The sequence below is a fragment of the Ambystoma mexicanum genome, chromosome 6p, assembly GCF_040938575.1.
Source record: "Ambystoma mexicanum isolate Mex_15411 chromosome 6p, UKY_AmexF1_1, whole genome shotgun sequence".
Taxonomy (NCBI): domain Eukaryota; kingdom Metazoa; phylum Chordata; class Amphibia; order Caudata; family Ambystomatidae; genus Ambystoma; species Ambystoma mexicanum.
The window spans coordinates 221,050,524-221,067,153 of NC_090935.1; the positions used below are offsets into that span (position 1 = coordinate 221,050,524).

The 16,630-nt window shown below is 46.1% G+C and overlaps 1 protein-coding gene across 1 annotated transcript in view; it reads right to left on the reverse strand.

Annotated features, from left to right (window-relative positions):
- EPG5 (ectopic P-granules 5 autophagy tethering factor) overlaps positions 1 to 16,630 on the reverse strand; it is a 2,517,217-nt gene that overhangs the window by 1,101,951 nt on the left and 1,398,636 nt on the right. The window contains exon 25 of the mRNA XM_069626898.1: positions 7,130 to 7,274. Coding sequence (XP_069482999.1) covers positions 7,130 to 7,274 — 145 coding nt within the window. The remainder of the gene's footprint in view (positions 1 to 7,129; positions 7,275 to 16,630) is intronic.

The following is a 16,630-nucleotide window of genomic DNA, read 5'->3' on the forward strand; positions in this document are numbered from 1 at the left end:
CTGATTGTGTTGTCTGTGTGGTAGATTAGTAGGTGAGAAGGTTTTGTTGGCAAGTGGAACCTGTCGGTGTGTGAAGGTTGTAAGCGTGCAGTTATTTTTGTTTCCATCTGCATTATATGGCGAAAGCATTCTTATCATTCTTATTACGTATTGCCTATGTGTTTGTATATGTAAGGTGGAATGAATACCGATATTGAAAGGCCTACACAATATGGTATGGTTTGCATTTTGTGCCACTTGCTAAAATGCCATGGAATCTCAGTTAGGCATAGATATATAAAGAAAGTGTTTCTTTAGGACTTGTTCTGAAATTACATGATTGTAGAGAGTGCATGTATGTTGCCACATGTAGGAAGTCTCAAAGATTTCATCTATGGGTGTGTTTTTGTTTGCATATATTTGGACTAACTACATGAGAACTTTGTGCATCCCTTCTCAGTTTAACGCGGCCTTACCATTCTAGCACAGTAGTCCAATTCCTGTCTTAATCCTGAGATTCTACAACTCTTTGTAGGATTATTTGCAGCACTTCTGTGCCGGAGTACCATTTGTAAACACAAGTGGTGAGAGCCGTTTACAGAACTGTTTTAAAAAATTTCTGGCATGTGTAATATATCATTGATTTCTACATTTGCATAGTAATGTATACCACTTGTATTGCTAAATTTGAATGGACCAGGAACTTTTGTGTTTGAGTACTGTTTCCTTAGTAAACTTTACAATGGTGTGTTGCCAACAATTTCATATGGTGGAAGGACTTTTACAAGGTGGTTCAGAAATGCAGCTTACCAAGTGTACTGGCACTAGACTTGAGTTAAGAGTTTGTAGTATATTAATATGTCATTTCTCGTTGCCTTTCATATAGTGGTTGAAGAACTGCTGCAATGACTTGATAGAGGTGTGCCGCCCGTTACACATTGATGTATACTCTGGGTTGCATTTTCAAGGTGAAACATCACTGTCTTTCAGAACAGAGGTGGTTACGAATGTGAAAGAAAATATCTTTCTTAATGGCATACAGAGTGCATTTGCAGACTACAGTACTTAAAAGGATCGGGGGATGTGTTGGCACGAGGACTTAGTATGTATGTGTAATGGGGTGGCTTTGTATATGGATGAGAACTTGGCAGCATTAGTACTGTTGGTGAGGGGGCAAAAGCTTCACTTGTGAGTGTGTTGAAAGATGGCAGTTTAGCAGGTGTGTGCATTGCTGTATAAGCATTTACTTTGTAAATGGGTTACTTGTACTTGTAGAAGGGTCAGAAAATGTTTCGTAAAGGTGTTCAGCTTGGAAAGGAAAATGTTTCCGTGTGTGAAATTTCATTACCTTTTCTGCGTGCGTATATATATATATATATATATATATATATATATATATATATATATATATATATATATGCTTTCTACAGTAGTGGAGCAATTATTTCACGTGTTGGTTTCATTTATAAAAATTTACAATTTCTAGTGTTGTGGATGCACAGATAATATTTTCTGCTTTTATACGGAATATCATACTCTGTGCAGTGTGCAAGGTAAGTGGCAGGCACCTTGTTCTCATGCATGCAATATATGTAGTTGGTTTAGATCAGTAGGGTGCATTAGGTGCTCCTTTGCTGCAACCATTTTACGAATGCTATACGAGATACGTTAGTGTGGACAACAGTTGCACTATTGCTAGACAAAAATAAGATGAACTATTTGGATATTCTAATGGTTGATATGGGTAAATGAAACATTTGAAAGCCCATACAATTTCAAGTGGTATTTGATGGTAAGTGATGGGAGAAATAAACGTATGTTTCCTGAGTAGCTTAGAGGCACTTATACCATATGTGCAAAAGTACTGTATACAATATATTGATACCTGTCCTTTCTGCTGGTGGGTGAGGATGTGCATTAATTTGGATGCATACATTTTGGATACTTTTACAGAAGTTTCTACCGCAGGTGCTTTACAATCACGCTAGACTTGTTCTGTAAGTGGTTTACGGTACATATGGCGTGTTGCATAGAAACTATACGCTCGTGTACAGCACAATATGTCTGCGTATAGCGCTGTATTTGCAGGAACCCACATGCCTCATCCAGGGTTTTTCAGGTTGGTAGGTATGGCAATGGGACTGTGGAGGCTAACGGATTGGTCAGCCAGGTATCTGGGTGTGGTGGGCAGTGTTGCAAACTTGGCGACTTTCTCCCTGCATTTAGGGGAAATCACAGCCCCCTAGCGACTTTGCACTGTAAAAGCGGATACCGACAAATGTAGATACTTTCTGCCATTGGTGTGAAAACTTAGTTTTTTCAATTCCTTTGAAATGAATACAAAAAAAGTAGGACAATTTTAGAGTAGCCTTTTAGCTAGTAGTTGGCCATTATTTCTGAGTAAATACTGTGCAAACTGCACAAGTTGCATAACATTTTATCAAAAATTGGCACTTGCGTGATTTGAAAAAGTCTGGCACAAAAAAGATGTAAAAGCCATTGCAAATGTGGGCCACTTTTTCATTGGTGCCTGACACAATTGTATGGCCAAGTTCAAATGTGACACTCACCTAGCAGGGGGTTCTGCAGATCAGAAGCAACTAGGTGAGGTGCTTTGACAGAGCAGTGCATTGTGTCAGTACTGGAACTGTCAAATTTCTGGCACTTTGAAGTTCCATTAGCATTCACAACTGTACAGCTATTTAGGGCCGAACTTTCTTGGTTGAAAGCGGACAAGGGCCCGGCAGAGGAATTTTATACATTTGTATTGACTTCCTACACATTACACGGTCTGCAGTAGCAGCTGTGTAGTCATGGTTCACTTGCTAATCTCATAGGAAGACCACTTTTTGGGCGGCTAATAACTTTGCTCTCCCTGGACGAATTAGTTTAAAACTTTGGAAAAATACTATACAGCGCACTTTGAATTTTCCTGGGAAGTGGGGTGACGTTTTGTGGAGTGGGACAAAGTTATAGGAGGTGTCCCAAAACATATTTTCTTTCCATACACTGAATGGAGAAAAAAATGTGCGCAGGCCTACAGTCCAAACGGCAGGACGGATTTTCACCAAATTTGCGGCAGGAGTGGCGCCTTGGTCCAGAAAGCGTGATTTTGTGGATTTGGTGATAATTAGCCCTATACTTCTTTTAAAAGCAGGTAAAATGTATGTGTCAAAAAATTAGTAATATCTGACTGCTCTGCGGTTCCATTTCCCGGTTTGCTCTGCGGTCAAAAGTCTGATTGGGCTGGAGTGTGGCGTGATGTTGGCAGACATTGGTTGCGCCCGGTGGTTGGCTGGAGGGAAACGTGATGTGTGTCATAAGTTTGGGTAACGCTGCTTTGGTGTAGCCAAGGATAATGCGCCGAAAGGGGCTGGAAAACTTGCGTTTCGGCATATGGTGGTGAGAAGATGGGATGGAAAGAGAGGGGGAGTGTTTCCGTGCGTACTGCAGGGACCTCCTTAGGTGACTGGTTGTATGGTGACTGCAGGTAGCCTTCATTACGGCACGATACGTCCTGAGGTGACCTGTTTGTGTGGTGAGTGCTGGCTACCTTAATTGAAGTTAAGGTATGCATTGCACATGACATGGTAACAGGTAATATTATCCCCATATATATGGTCGCCGTAAATAATATCGCCTGGAAAAGGTTGCGGCGATATTATATGGGTGACTATACACATGAGGACAGGGGCAAAAAAAAAAAAAAAGAAAAATTTAAAAAAAGAAAAAAAAAGTTTGGGGGTTGCGGCCATTTTTCGGCAATATTTTTGCATGGCGAGATTTTTGTGGCAACATTATTACATGGAACCAATGACATGAGCATTTTGGCATCGGGTGTACTAGGCTTGTGCGTGGTATGCACCTAGCACCTGCGATGTGTGGCTGGACATGCGATATTGTGGCCATTGCGCATATTAATGATTACTGCATTGTACTATTATGTATTGGTTCTGTGTACTTAATAGACTGCTGGGAGCAGGGGCAATGTTCTGAAGATTTTGTGGTTTGGTTGGCAGTAGAAAAATACTATGTGAGTGAAAGTGGATAGAGGCGCTGGAGACTTATGTTTGACGATTTTGCTAACTAACTACATGTTTCGATGCATGGCAGTATTATGGTGCAGGGGTTGGGTAGCAGTGCCGGTGGCTGTGTTACGTTTGTGGGTTGTAGCACCTGGCCACATGTTGACATGTATGGCTGCATAACATTGCGGTGGGTCTGGCCAAGGCATAGGCTCTTGTGCGCATGGCCAAAGGCTGTAGGACATGCCTCCTAGAGCCTAGGCCTTGGCCACACCCACCGCAAAGTTATGCAGCCATGCATGGCAACCGTCAGATACTGCTATATGGATTTTCTTTTCGAATTGCTTAGAAGGTCTACATTTGGCGCAAATAATGCGTTCCACTGAAGCCTATGTTACAATGAGCTGTACCCCTGTTGAAAGAGATGTATGGCAGGGTTGCATTTACTGCCACCATTCAGACAGAAAAACACTTGGGCGTCAACGTGTCACCATGTCATTGTGCATTTCCGCTGCAAAATATGCTAGTTACGTACACCTTCCTCGTGCACTACTTGCAAGTAGGTTTCACATTGTTGCCTCATATGTGTGGTGTGTCACCATTGTACATATTGTTAGTTGAATGGGTGTGGTGATTTTTGTTCCATCCTACAGTTTTGCGTCCATGGATGGAAATGATGGAGTCCACAGTCCTGCAGTGTGCCCACTGGGTGATGTGTTGGAATATTTTGTTTATAAAAGTGCATAGCGTTCCAAACCATGGTTCCAGTGCATGTTTTATGTTATTGGGCTGTGGCTATTGCACAGATTACAGAGTCCTGCACGGTACTATGCTGTATTGTGTATGTGCACTTAATAGACTGCTGCGTGCAGGGCCAATGGTCTGACAATTTTGTGGTTTGGTTGGCAGTACAAAAACACTATGTCAGTGGAAATGGGTAGAGGTGCCGGATGCTGTGTTATGTTTGTGGATTTTCCTACCTACCTACATGTTTGTATGCATGGCTGTATTAAGGTGCAGGGGTTGGGTAGGAGTGCCGGTGGCTGCATCACGTTTGTGGGTTGTGGTACCTGGCCACATGTTCGCATGCATGGCTGCATAACGTTGCGGTGAGTGTGCCCAAGGCCTAGGCTTTTGGGTGCATGGGCAAAGGCTGTAGGCCATGCACCGAAGACGGTATGGTTCGGCACACCGACCGCAACTTTATGCAGCTATGCAGGCCAACATGTGATACTGGTATATGGATTTTGTTTTTAAATTGTATAGAGCCTGTACATTTGGCACAATTCATGCTTATCACTGAAGCCTATATTACACTGAGCTTTTCCCCTGTTAAAAGAGAGGTATGACAGGTTTCCATTTCCGGCTACCCTTAATGTTCTTTAGGTAGGGAAATTGCCACCATAGTTATAGGGCAAGTTAGGCATTACACCATCCTCATACTTAAAAAAGATTCTGAAATTGAAGTTGAAATCTGTTGTCTCTGTCATCTCTTGATACCCTATCTGTCTCACAATATGCAGACCCTTATCTCCAGCATTGCGCCTGTAAAACTAGAAACTTGCCAGGATATGTATGGGTTTTTGTAGAGCTCCAGACTCATGAGTCAAAGAAAAACAAATGAGAAACATGCTTCCTCTCCAAAACGCAAGAGAGAATAGCTCCATAAAGAGAGACTGATGCAAAGTGGAACCAAAACAGAAGCACTGGCGAACACAAGAAGCACTGGCGTTTTACAACCGAGGGAGAGAGGAGTTGTGTTTCAATGTGACAGCACTGCGGGACTTGCAGACTTGCCGAAGGGAGATGGCAAGCACACGTATGGACACAGGGAACAAAAAGAGTGGAACTCATCTTATCCAAAGACATTAACAGAATATGAATATGAATCTGGGCCTTCCCAGGCTGCCAGGCTCAGTATGTGGAAACCCAAGTGGGAAAAGTGGGCAGGCATTGCCCCTTATTTAAGACTTTACCATATACACACACACGCCCCTTGTGGAAAAACAAAGGATATTGGTCAGGGAGAAGGAGCAAAAATTAGGGGAAGGGGAGAAAATAAAGGAGGAACAGGAAGCAGAAAGTGTGGGTTTTTCGGGTGAAGTCTGGGGTGGAGGTGTAGGATGACCAAAACACGAGCAGAAGGAAGGTGGGAGTGGCGGTTTGTGGAGGTAATTTGCTGAGCAGGTGAGGGTAGGAGTGGAAGTGGTTCTGCAGTGTGAGTGTGCGTGTTTCTATGACAAGTGTATAGAGAGGTTAGTGAATTGAGGAGAGCAGTAGTGGGAGGAGGAGAATAGTAGCAATGAAGAGCAATATTGGGAAGGGAGTAATAGTGTGGAGGAGGGGAGTAGTAACAGAGAGGAGAAGTAATAGGAGTAACATCAAAGGGTGGAGGCGAGAACTAGGAGGAGTAAACATCAGAGGGGAAGAAGATTGGTGGAAAGAGTAAGGCGAAGGTGTGCTGTAGTGCCAGCAGGAGGGAAGAGGCGAGCGTGGGCATACCTGAACAAGCTAGACCCCAAAGTGTAAGTCCAAGGTACTATTCCTATTGCATTAGAAAACTAACCCTGGCTAGAGTAGGGGCAGTTAGATTGTTCCTGAGGGAGATGCTAGAGCCAGACTCTTAGGGTACCTCCTGTAGCAGAAGACTGATATTAGACAGTAGGAGTCAACATTCTCTAGCACTAATCGGGGGTTACGGATGCCTGGTTTAGCAAGATATGTCAAATTCAGAAGAGAGCGAGCGAGAGAGGGATGGCCCTACGGCCCACAAATAAGAAGTAAATAAGAAGTAAAACACCTTGAACTGTCTTTAAATACTTGTCACTGGTAAAGACTGCTAATCGCGTTATAAATTCACATTTTCAGCCATGGTTGTTGAGAAATAAATTGACAATTGAAATGTGCACATTTACTCATCAGCTCTCAGTCACAAAACAAACATTTACACCGATCAATAATGGGGTGAAGTAGGACAGGAAAGGTCACCCACAACATATCTCCAATTAACCGTTTCCCCAAGATGGTATTAGAAATCAGGAACTGTTTACAACAATAGAGTTACAAACATTGGCAGACTGCAATAGTCTCACTTAAGCACTATGCATGCTTAAGTTCTAACAAACCTTCAAATGGGTCAGTGAAATCAGTAGATGATGCTGACGTGCTCGAGAGGTTCTCCAAATCAGATTTAACTTCAGTCCAAATATTAACAGCTTCTTGAAACTCATAATGCAGTTGTTCAATATTGACACATTCCATCCATAAATCCTGCATTTAAACAAAAGATTTTGATGAAAATGAAATGCACGCCCACAGTTCTCATGAGACAAGTTTTTCAGTGGTACTCATTCACATTAATATGTCAAGACCAGACGCGACCATTATGCTTCAACTTCTTTTAATCTACTCTACTGTTCAGCAGTTTCAATGACATCAATTTCTCATTTTCTTTTTTTTGTCTTTTTTGTTTTAGGAACTATATTTCCCTTTCTTCAACCACTTTTCTGTAGTCCATTCTATTTCCTGTCCTTGGCCTCTAGCCACTTCCTTTCCTTAACTTGACCTCTTCTCTTCCTGCTCTTCAGCAAGATAGGTTCATATCTTTACTGTAGAGCGCGACATACGCTTTATATTGGTGTGTTAGATCATGCATATCATTAGTTTTGACTGTAATAGCAGTATATGAAAACGCACGTGCAAGCAAAACTGTGCAATAGTGTATTGCCGAATTTTAGAGTTTAATTGTACTGCAGTGGGCGTCCGTGCGAAGCGCCGTCTTAATTTCAGTAACCAGTTAGCCGCTGCATAGCTGCTCCAGACTGAGCGGGTGACGCGCTTTACTTCAAGTCCCGGAACATGCATGCAGAGTGGTGTAAGCAGAATGGCTCCCCCTTTGGGGGGCGGAGCTCCACTGCATCTCACAGGTGACCAGGCTCATTACTACATCGGCGTGTGGGCCGAATCTCCTCACACAAGCGATCTGAGGCTACACAGTGCGCTGGGTAACTGAAACCCATTAACCTGGCACTGGAGGAGTGAATACACCAGGCCCCCCCGGATGGGAGGCCCGGGGCCGTAAGCTGGGAGGTGGGAGGTTTGTGCAAGGTCCGGAGCTGCCCCACTTGGCATGCACACGGTAGGGGTGGGCAGCTGGGTCCCCAAGACAAAGGGGACCCAGACTGCGCATCACCAGTACTGGAAAGCGAGGTGAGGGGGGCAGGTGACAACAGGTAGTCCCTGCCCCCTGTCACCTCGCTCCAACTTCAAAGGCCCCCCTTCCCATCCTGGCGGATGCGGAGCAGGGACCTTTGAAGTTCATAGCGGGGCCGCCTTGCCCCCAGGCTGAATTCTACCTATATCTGGCAGGGGCAAGGTAGCCCTCTCATTCTTGCCCCCGCCTTGCCGGGTGACAGCAGCAGGACGGTTGCAGTGACAGCAGCAGGACGGTTGCAGGACTGGAAGCAGGACGACACGGAGCGCAGAACGAAGAAGAACAGCGGACGTCTCCTTTGAAGCTTAGAACACAATTATTTTGCTTCATCTTATTTATAACGGCTTCAACGAGTCCGTGCTGTGCATCAGTCTCCCCAGCCCCGCAGGCCTCATCAAAGCAGGCGAAGCACACTGCTGACGGAGGAGACCGGGGAAATTATTGCCATATCTAAGATTGGCAGGCAGATTTCCAGCGACCAGGCAGTGCAACAATAAAAGTTGCCTACAGAGACGGGAAAAGAGATCTGCCGAGTGCGGCGCACTAACAGCTGACATTCCTGACTTCGGCAAAGCCGGAATTTAAAATCACAGGAGGCCACGTCTGGTGAAGACTGCTGCGGCCCAGTGTGAGGCACTCCATGGGCACAAGCGGTCACACGCAAGAAACTGACCGCAGCAGAGGCATCTCCCGCAGGCTGGTAAGCGCTCTACATACATGGAAGCGAGCGGTAGGGCGGACTTCTCCCCAGACCATCCAGCACCGCGGAAAAGCCTGCCAGCAGCGCAGGACAAACTGCGGGGACGCTGCACGAACAATTATAGAATCGGCAGCCTGCAGACGGAGCAGAAGCTATAAAGGCATCTGGTCACAGAAACCTTTTTGTTTTGTGGCCACAGAACTTTCCACATGGACAAATTCTCTTTACCTTAAGCAGGCCACACCATCACAGGGCAAGCACACAGGTGAGCTACCCAGCCCATTTTTCTTTCCAAACCAGGGTACCGGCAGGTGTTAAGGAGAACCCTACAGTGCGCAGCGCTGCGAGAGGCACAAATCTTTGGAAGCAGGAAGACACAGAGCAAGAAACCTACTTACCACAGGAACCTTGAAGGAGAAGAAAAGGAGCCATACAGCATATTGTGGCGCACACAGGAGCAAGGCACGCCGAGTGGGCAACACAAGAACTGCCCACTACAAACCAGCACACAGAGGCCCAAAGAGGAAAGTGATGGCCGATGCTTTATCCCTAAAAGAAACACTACTCCTAAAATGGGCCAAAGCAGCAGAAGCTGTCCATGGCATGGATATGGTGCAGGAAAGAATGGCGGAGCTCATATCAACCAGTTTCAACGCTGACAACGCAGACGCACTGGAGGATGAAAATGACGGCGATGATGATCCAGCAGAAAAGGAGCAGCTGGCCAGGAAGAAGCAGCGCCTCAATGTCCGCAGCATGCCCGCCTCTTCAGACACCCACACCGGCACCAAAAAAAAAAGCAAAATCAGGTACTGTGAAAAGCAATGATTAGGGACCAATGCTAGAACAATTTTTAAAATGGCACAAGGATGGGGGTGCTGGGAGAAAGAAGAGGCACAGGGATGCCTCAAGCAGCTCCAGCAGCGAGAGTGACAGCACGGACACAGAATCTGATTCTGGGGGCGAGGATGGCCAGGGCCATCTTAAAGCATGGGTTGGGCCTAGCAATGATGTTGTGTCCCCAAGCCCCCAAATGACTAAATATGGGAGGCGCACAGCTGGCAAAAGCATGAATAGAAGTTTTAAAAAGACCATTACATGGCACATCGAGCGCAGAATTAAGAAAAAGATTTTGAAGAAGCAATTCATTGATATATTTTGCCTATTGGAATATGAAGAATTATGTTTTGGTATTTCCAAAAAAGTTAAGAAAGAGGAAGAGAAAGATAGGGCAAAGAGGCTTACCTTGGAAAAGAATATCCAGAACTGGGAGGCCTCTTTCATTTTAGAAAAATTCCCAGACGAGGGCACTGCACGGATTGCCTACCACCACATAATTTTGGAGATTCACAATACCTTTGGGGGGAGGAGGAGTCAGGGCTGAACTATGACAGAGTTCAGGAAGGAGATGCAGAGATTCCCTGATCTGGGCTGGGAGGAGGAAGACCCTAAACTGTATATTTTCCATGTATTAAAAGAAAACTCAGCTAGGAGCAACAAAGACCAAGAGGATCAGTATAACAGAAGGGGTAGAAACAGGCAGAATAACCAGCGCAGGCCTCAACAAGACAGTGCAAATGCTAACAAAAACAAACCCCCCCTTTCGAAGACCACCCCCAGGGAGGGCAAAAAGCAGGGCCAAATCAAGGGCAGTTTGGCAACCGCAGCACTGGGGGGGGGGCAAAGGGAGCACCCCAGGGACCTGCTGGTATTTCAACAGAGGGTCATGCAACAAGGGCACCGAGTGCAGATACAAGCACCAATGCAGCACATGCAATGGTGGCCCACAGCAGCAACAACTGCACAAAAGCCTCTCCCTCAGGCCCAGCCCAAAAGTCACGGAAGGCAAAAACATGCACTAGTTATAAGATGGGGGCCTCCCCAATAAATATTGACCAACTACTCAAAATGTTAGAGAGCTATCCTGACCCAGCAGCTAGAAAATTCTTGGGCCAGGGCTTCAAAGATGGCTTTCAGATCCCATTCAAGGGCCAGGGATCTCCCACCATACCCAGAACCCTAAAATCTGCCTCATCCATAGCCAGCATAATAAGAGAGAAAATTGGTAAAGAGCTAAACCTAGGGAGGATTGAGGGTCCCTTCCAACAGCCTCCCTTCACTGAGTTTTTATGCACCCCCCTGGGCTTGTGCACAAAAAAAGAGCAGGGGGTGTTTAAGATGATCCACCATTTATCACACCCACCCGGCAGCTCTTTCAATGATGCCATCCCTGCCACTGAAGCTGCTGTCTCTTACAGCTGTGTGCAGGACGCGGTTGACCTAGTAACACTGTCAGGTAGACACGCTCTCATGGCAAAAGCCGACATTAAGTCAACGTTCAGGCTGCTGCCTGTGCACAAGTGCACCTACTTGTGGCTGTGCTTCCATTTTGAGAACAAATTCTACTTTGATAAATGTCTCCCCATGGGCTGCGCCATTACGTGTGCCTACATTGAACAGTTCAGTTCTTTCCTACAATGGGCATTCCAACAGGCCATGCCTAAAGCCAGAATGGTACACTATGTAGATGATTTCTTCTTCACTGGCCCAGCAGGCTCTCCCTTATGCAGCTCATCCATAAAATTATTCAGTGAAACCATACAAGCATTAGGGGTTCCACTGGCACCTGAGAAGATAGTAGGACCCACCACCACCCTGTCATTCCTAGGAATAGAGATTGACTCTTCCAAGGGGGAATGCCGCCTACCCAGAGACAAAATAGAGGACCTTCTAAAGACAATAAGGTTGATGACAGGCAGGGACAAGGCGACGCTGCGGGAAATCCAGTCCCTTGCTGGGAAGCTCAATCTTTCTACCAGAATCATGCCCCAAGGTCGGGTCTTTCACAGGAGCCATTAAAAATGAGGGGGGTTACAAAGCCACACCACCACATCAGATTGGGCAAGGAAATAACACAAGACCTGGCCATGTGGGAATAATTTCTTAACAATTTCAATGGCCAGGCGATATGGTGCAAACCCATGAATGGGGCAGACACAAGGTGCCTGTTCACAGATCCGGCTGGCAGCAGAGGCTTTGGGGTATGTTTTGGTAATAAGTGGTGTGCTGGCCACTGGCCTCCCTGCTGGCAGAAGAGGGGCTGGACCAGGAACATCACACTGCTAGAGATATTACCCATCTGGCTGGCACTCATTTATGGGGGGACTTCTTGGCCAACACAGAACTAGTCACATGGTCAGACAACATGGCTGTTGTACACATTTTAAACAAGGGCGCTGCCTCCTGCCCTCTGGTGCTAAAAGTGTTGAGAGAAATGACAAAAGTCACTCTGAAAAATAACATTGTAATAATTGGGCGGCACATTGCAGGCAAAGATAACAAGGCCGCTGACGCTCTGTCCCGTTTTCATTTCTCCACTTTCAGGGCACTAAACCCACAGACAGACGCCATGAGGACAGCAGTTCCAGAAGAGGTTTGGGCCATCATGGAAATAACCAGGTTAGCCCCCGCCAGCCAACCAGTCACAGCTCTCCCATGAGATGCCCTCTTCCAGCTTTCAGGATCAGCGAGATAGCCTCCAAAAACACAGGATCAGAGGAGGTGCTGGATGTAGGCGACATCCACCTGGGGAAGGACTCCATGGCAGTGAAACTTGGTAGATCCAAAACTGACCAACTAGGAAAAGGTTGGATCATCAACCTTTACTGCATTGAGGAAACAGAATACTGCCCCATCTGCACCACTAGGGCCTTCCTAAGCAAGCGCCCCGGCCAAGGGGAGGGGGTGTGGGGGGGGCAATTGTTCACACACAAAAATGGCTCTGCCCTCAGTAGATTCCAGGTGATGTCTGTCCTCAAGAAGACTATAATAGCTATAGGGTGGAATCCTACTGAGTTTGGATACCACTCCTTTAGGATAGGAGCAGCCACTTCAGCCTGGATGGGGGGGTTGCAAGAGAAAGCCATAAAGGGATTCGGGTGCTGGAAATCGGGGTCTTACAAAAGATACATCAGGAAAGACTTGATCTAACAGTCTCCTTTTCTCCCCTCCCCGCTCTTTCTGATCACAGGCAACCCTCCGTCTCAGATGGCTTGGATCGTGGGCCACTCCATCACCAGGGCCAGCAGATGGCTGGAGGAAACCCAGGTCGGCATGCATTTCCAGGACACCATCACTTACTGCTGTATGCGCTGGGGAGACCTACACAACAAACTGGCCGGCCTACTAGGGGCCTGCTCTCCTCCCCCTGAGTATCTCATCATCCACCTCGGGGGCAATGACTTGCCTCAACTGGGCCAGAAGCTTCTCTTGGCTGAAATCTGTACCTCCCTCAGATCCCTGGCTCACATGCTAAGACTTCGAACAGAAGTGATGATGTCAGAAATCATCCTGCGCCAGCATTGGCATGGGGCAGTGTGCAACAAAGCTATGGAGATATCTAGGCGCAAACTGAATAAAGCAGTGGTCAATTTCTGCCTTTTCCAGGTCTCAAATTCATCAAACATGGGATCTCGGTTCACAACCAGGCCATGTTCTGTAGTGACGGGGTCCTCCTGTCCATTGAAGCACGGACATTTTAACCAGGAACATTTTCTGGACCTTGGCGACCAGGGGCTGTACTTAAATCATAGCTCCTATTTTGGGGGGACCTGGGGGACGCCGGTCAGCATCCCCTCAGGGTGGCGGCGGGGATCAGCCTAGAGCAGGCCCTAATTGGGAGTAGGGCCCCCGCTCACCTGATCCCTATGTCCCCAAAATATATTATTGTTATCCTTCTTATGTGATGTTATGGTTGGTTTTCTTTTGCACCATGGCTGGTACTAAAATAAAGCTTGTGGCCAAAGATTTTCCACCTCACATCCTGTTTTCAGTCTCCTCATTCCTGCAACTGTCATTACTGTCTTTCCTGTCATGTCATACCTGTCATCCATGACACCTGTCACCTGCATGCCACTCCCCCGCACAAAAACACTTCCAGGCTTACAATACACTCCCAGCAGGGGCAGCGATGCAGAGAACGCGCTAACAGCTCAGGCTAATTTGGCTGTCAATCAGACAGCAGGCTACATACAGTTTGAGAAAGGCAACTGAACATTGCCCGGAGAGACCTGCTGTGTCTAAACCACATAAGGTAGTCAGAATCGAGAAGACAGCAGCTAGGCACACAGGCTTAGAGAGAAGGTGCATGGAGAGCCACTGAAAAATAAAATAGATTAGTTATCCTACTATTAAAGTAACCAACTGAGCGTAGACATGCAATTCAGCCTGCGAAATTCAGGCAGTGGCACAAAGCACGGAGTAGGGATTCTCAGGCAGCAGTCATGTCGGATATAAATGGAGTTTGGATGAAGAAGCGCCTTAGCCTGGGCCAGAAATGTAAAAACACCAAAAGAAATGAAGAAAGCATGTCCACAAAGGCTGATACTATTGACAGCCTTCAGGGGAGTAACGCAACTAGAAAGGGAAAATCCTCTTCGACTACTCCAGATTCCAAGCATGGGGTAGAGCAACAAGCTACAGAGGTAGCTGATGCCTTTGGCAAGCAGAAAGACAAAGGGCAGCAGTGCCATGTCTCCTGGCCCTGTAAGGGAGGCATGGTATCACAAGTATGACACTGACACAAAATGTACCATTTGTAAAACCTTTATTCAATTTTCAGGGTTTGGAAAAAACCCTACTTTGCCGTATAGCTAGGATGGGAGTAGGATCAGAGTAGTCTCTACCATCAAATAATAAATAAAACAGTTGTAGTTGAGTCCGTCAAATCACTAACAAAACGTAATGGCTGCACCATCTCTTGTACAAAAAGTGTGTAAAGGAGAATGTGTATGCAAAGGAAAATCAGTGTTAGAATATATAATATTATATAATATATATAATATGTATAACCTCCCCAGGTTAGACAGCACAGAGTAAGGCGGTCCCCGTAGACAGGATGACACACTTTGGCTCAGGTTCTCAAAACAAATGCAGTTCAAAAACGCGGATCGAGGCACACCTGGCCTTTCACGTTAAAGTTTCTCTTTCCTTCTTTCAAAACACAGTTCAACAAAAAGTTCACACCGGTCTCTCTCAGTCGGGCTCAGACCTTTCAAAGCAAAAGGTTCACAGAGGACTCCCTCAGTCAGGCTCTGACCTTTCATACACAACACTTGCAGGCATTCCCTTCCCAAGCTTAATTCACATCCTTTAGGGGTTCCCTTCCCCCAGCCGGGTCTGTGGCTTAGTGGACTAATGCGTCCACTACAGGGGCCTGTGTTTGACCTCATGGTCACAGGTTCAAATCCCGGCAGGTCCTCTCAGCCCTTCATCCTTCACAGGTCGATAAAATGAGTACCATTAAGTTGGGTAACAATAAACATCTGTTGTTAGCGCCAAGATGCCCCTTCGGGGGTGAACGTGCGCTTTACAAACACCCCTGTTATGTTATGTTAACGTATCATACTACCGGTCTCCCTCAGTAGGGCTCGGATCTGTTCCTGATGTCGATGTGTGTGTCTTTTACTATAGACCTCCGCAGGAACATTTTGACTTTCCCTTCAGCTCTCACACTTGTGTTATTTGCCCCAGTGTCTCTTGGTCTGTGTATGTCATAAGCGCAAAAGTTCAACTTTCACCTTTTTACTCCTCCCCCTCTTTCCCGTGGTTAATTTTCATCACTTTTTATAGTTCATTCACTTTATTGCTTCATAACAAAAACCTTTCACAGAGACTTTCGAGAGGGCACATTGTTAGGCAGAAACCTGTGCAGTTCCCTTAGGGAACACTGCAAAAAGATTAAGACTACAGGAGTAAGCAGTAAACCCAATTGGTAGCAGTCTGCACCACCCAGATTTACCTGGTAGCTGTGGCTGAACAGTCAGACTTCTCTCAAGAAGAGTTAGGCAGCATATAAAGTATACACAATAGGGCTAAAAATACAGTAGAGCAAGCAAACACTGACCAGACCTTTGGTATAAAAGTATATAATTATTTATTTAAAAACACACTTATAAAAATACACTGGCACTAATATGTCAAGCAAGTTCAAACACAGTCACTTATAAGTATATACACCTCCCTAATTAATTATTCGACAAGTCTAGGTTAAGACACCACTTATTTAGCAAAACAGAGGTGAGCGTGTAACCGTAGATGGCACTCCAATAATTCGAGTAGGAAAATACCACAGTACCAACGCTTAAGAAACCACAGCAAGTCAAGAAAGGCAGGGTCTACTGTAGAGCAAAAAGTTCATAGGCCAGGCCCACTCTTGGAGAGAGCAAGGCAGAATGTGCCCAAGATCACACAGTGGAAATGCACTCAAAGTCTTTGCAGAAAAGTCACAAGAGGTTGGATCAGTTCAGAAAGGCAAAGTTAGCAGGTCTGAGGTCAACCCAGTTAGAAAGTCACGGATTTATGGGACATCTTGGACAATCTGTTGCAAGGGAGACCAGGCGGGACACAGTACCTTAAATGGTGAGAAAGCGCCAGCGGTGGCAGTTGTTCCTGGCAACGGGTGCAAGTCGTGGCTTCAACCAGATGAAGAGATGGTCTCGACGAGAAAGAAAGCCGGAGGTCGTTGTACTGCCAGGGAAGTAACCAGCTGCGGAGATTCCCGATTAAAAGGTACGACCCTTTTATTCACGGTAGTGGTGAAGCAAGGCTATCCGGCCGCTGGGGTGCTTGGCACAGGCGATTCAACCACGAGACGATCCAGGAAGGCCAAAAAGGCGAACTGGTTGGTCCCACCAGCTCAAAGGGAAAAAGACT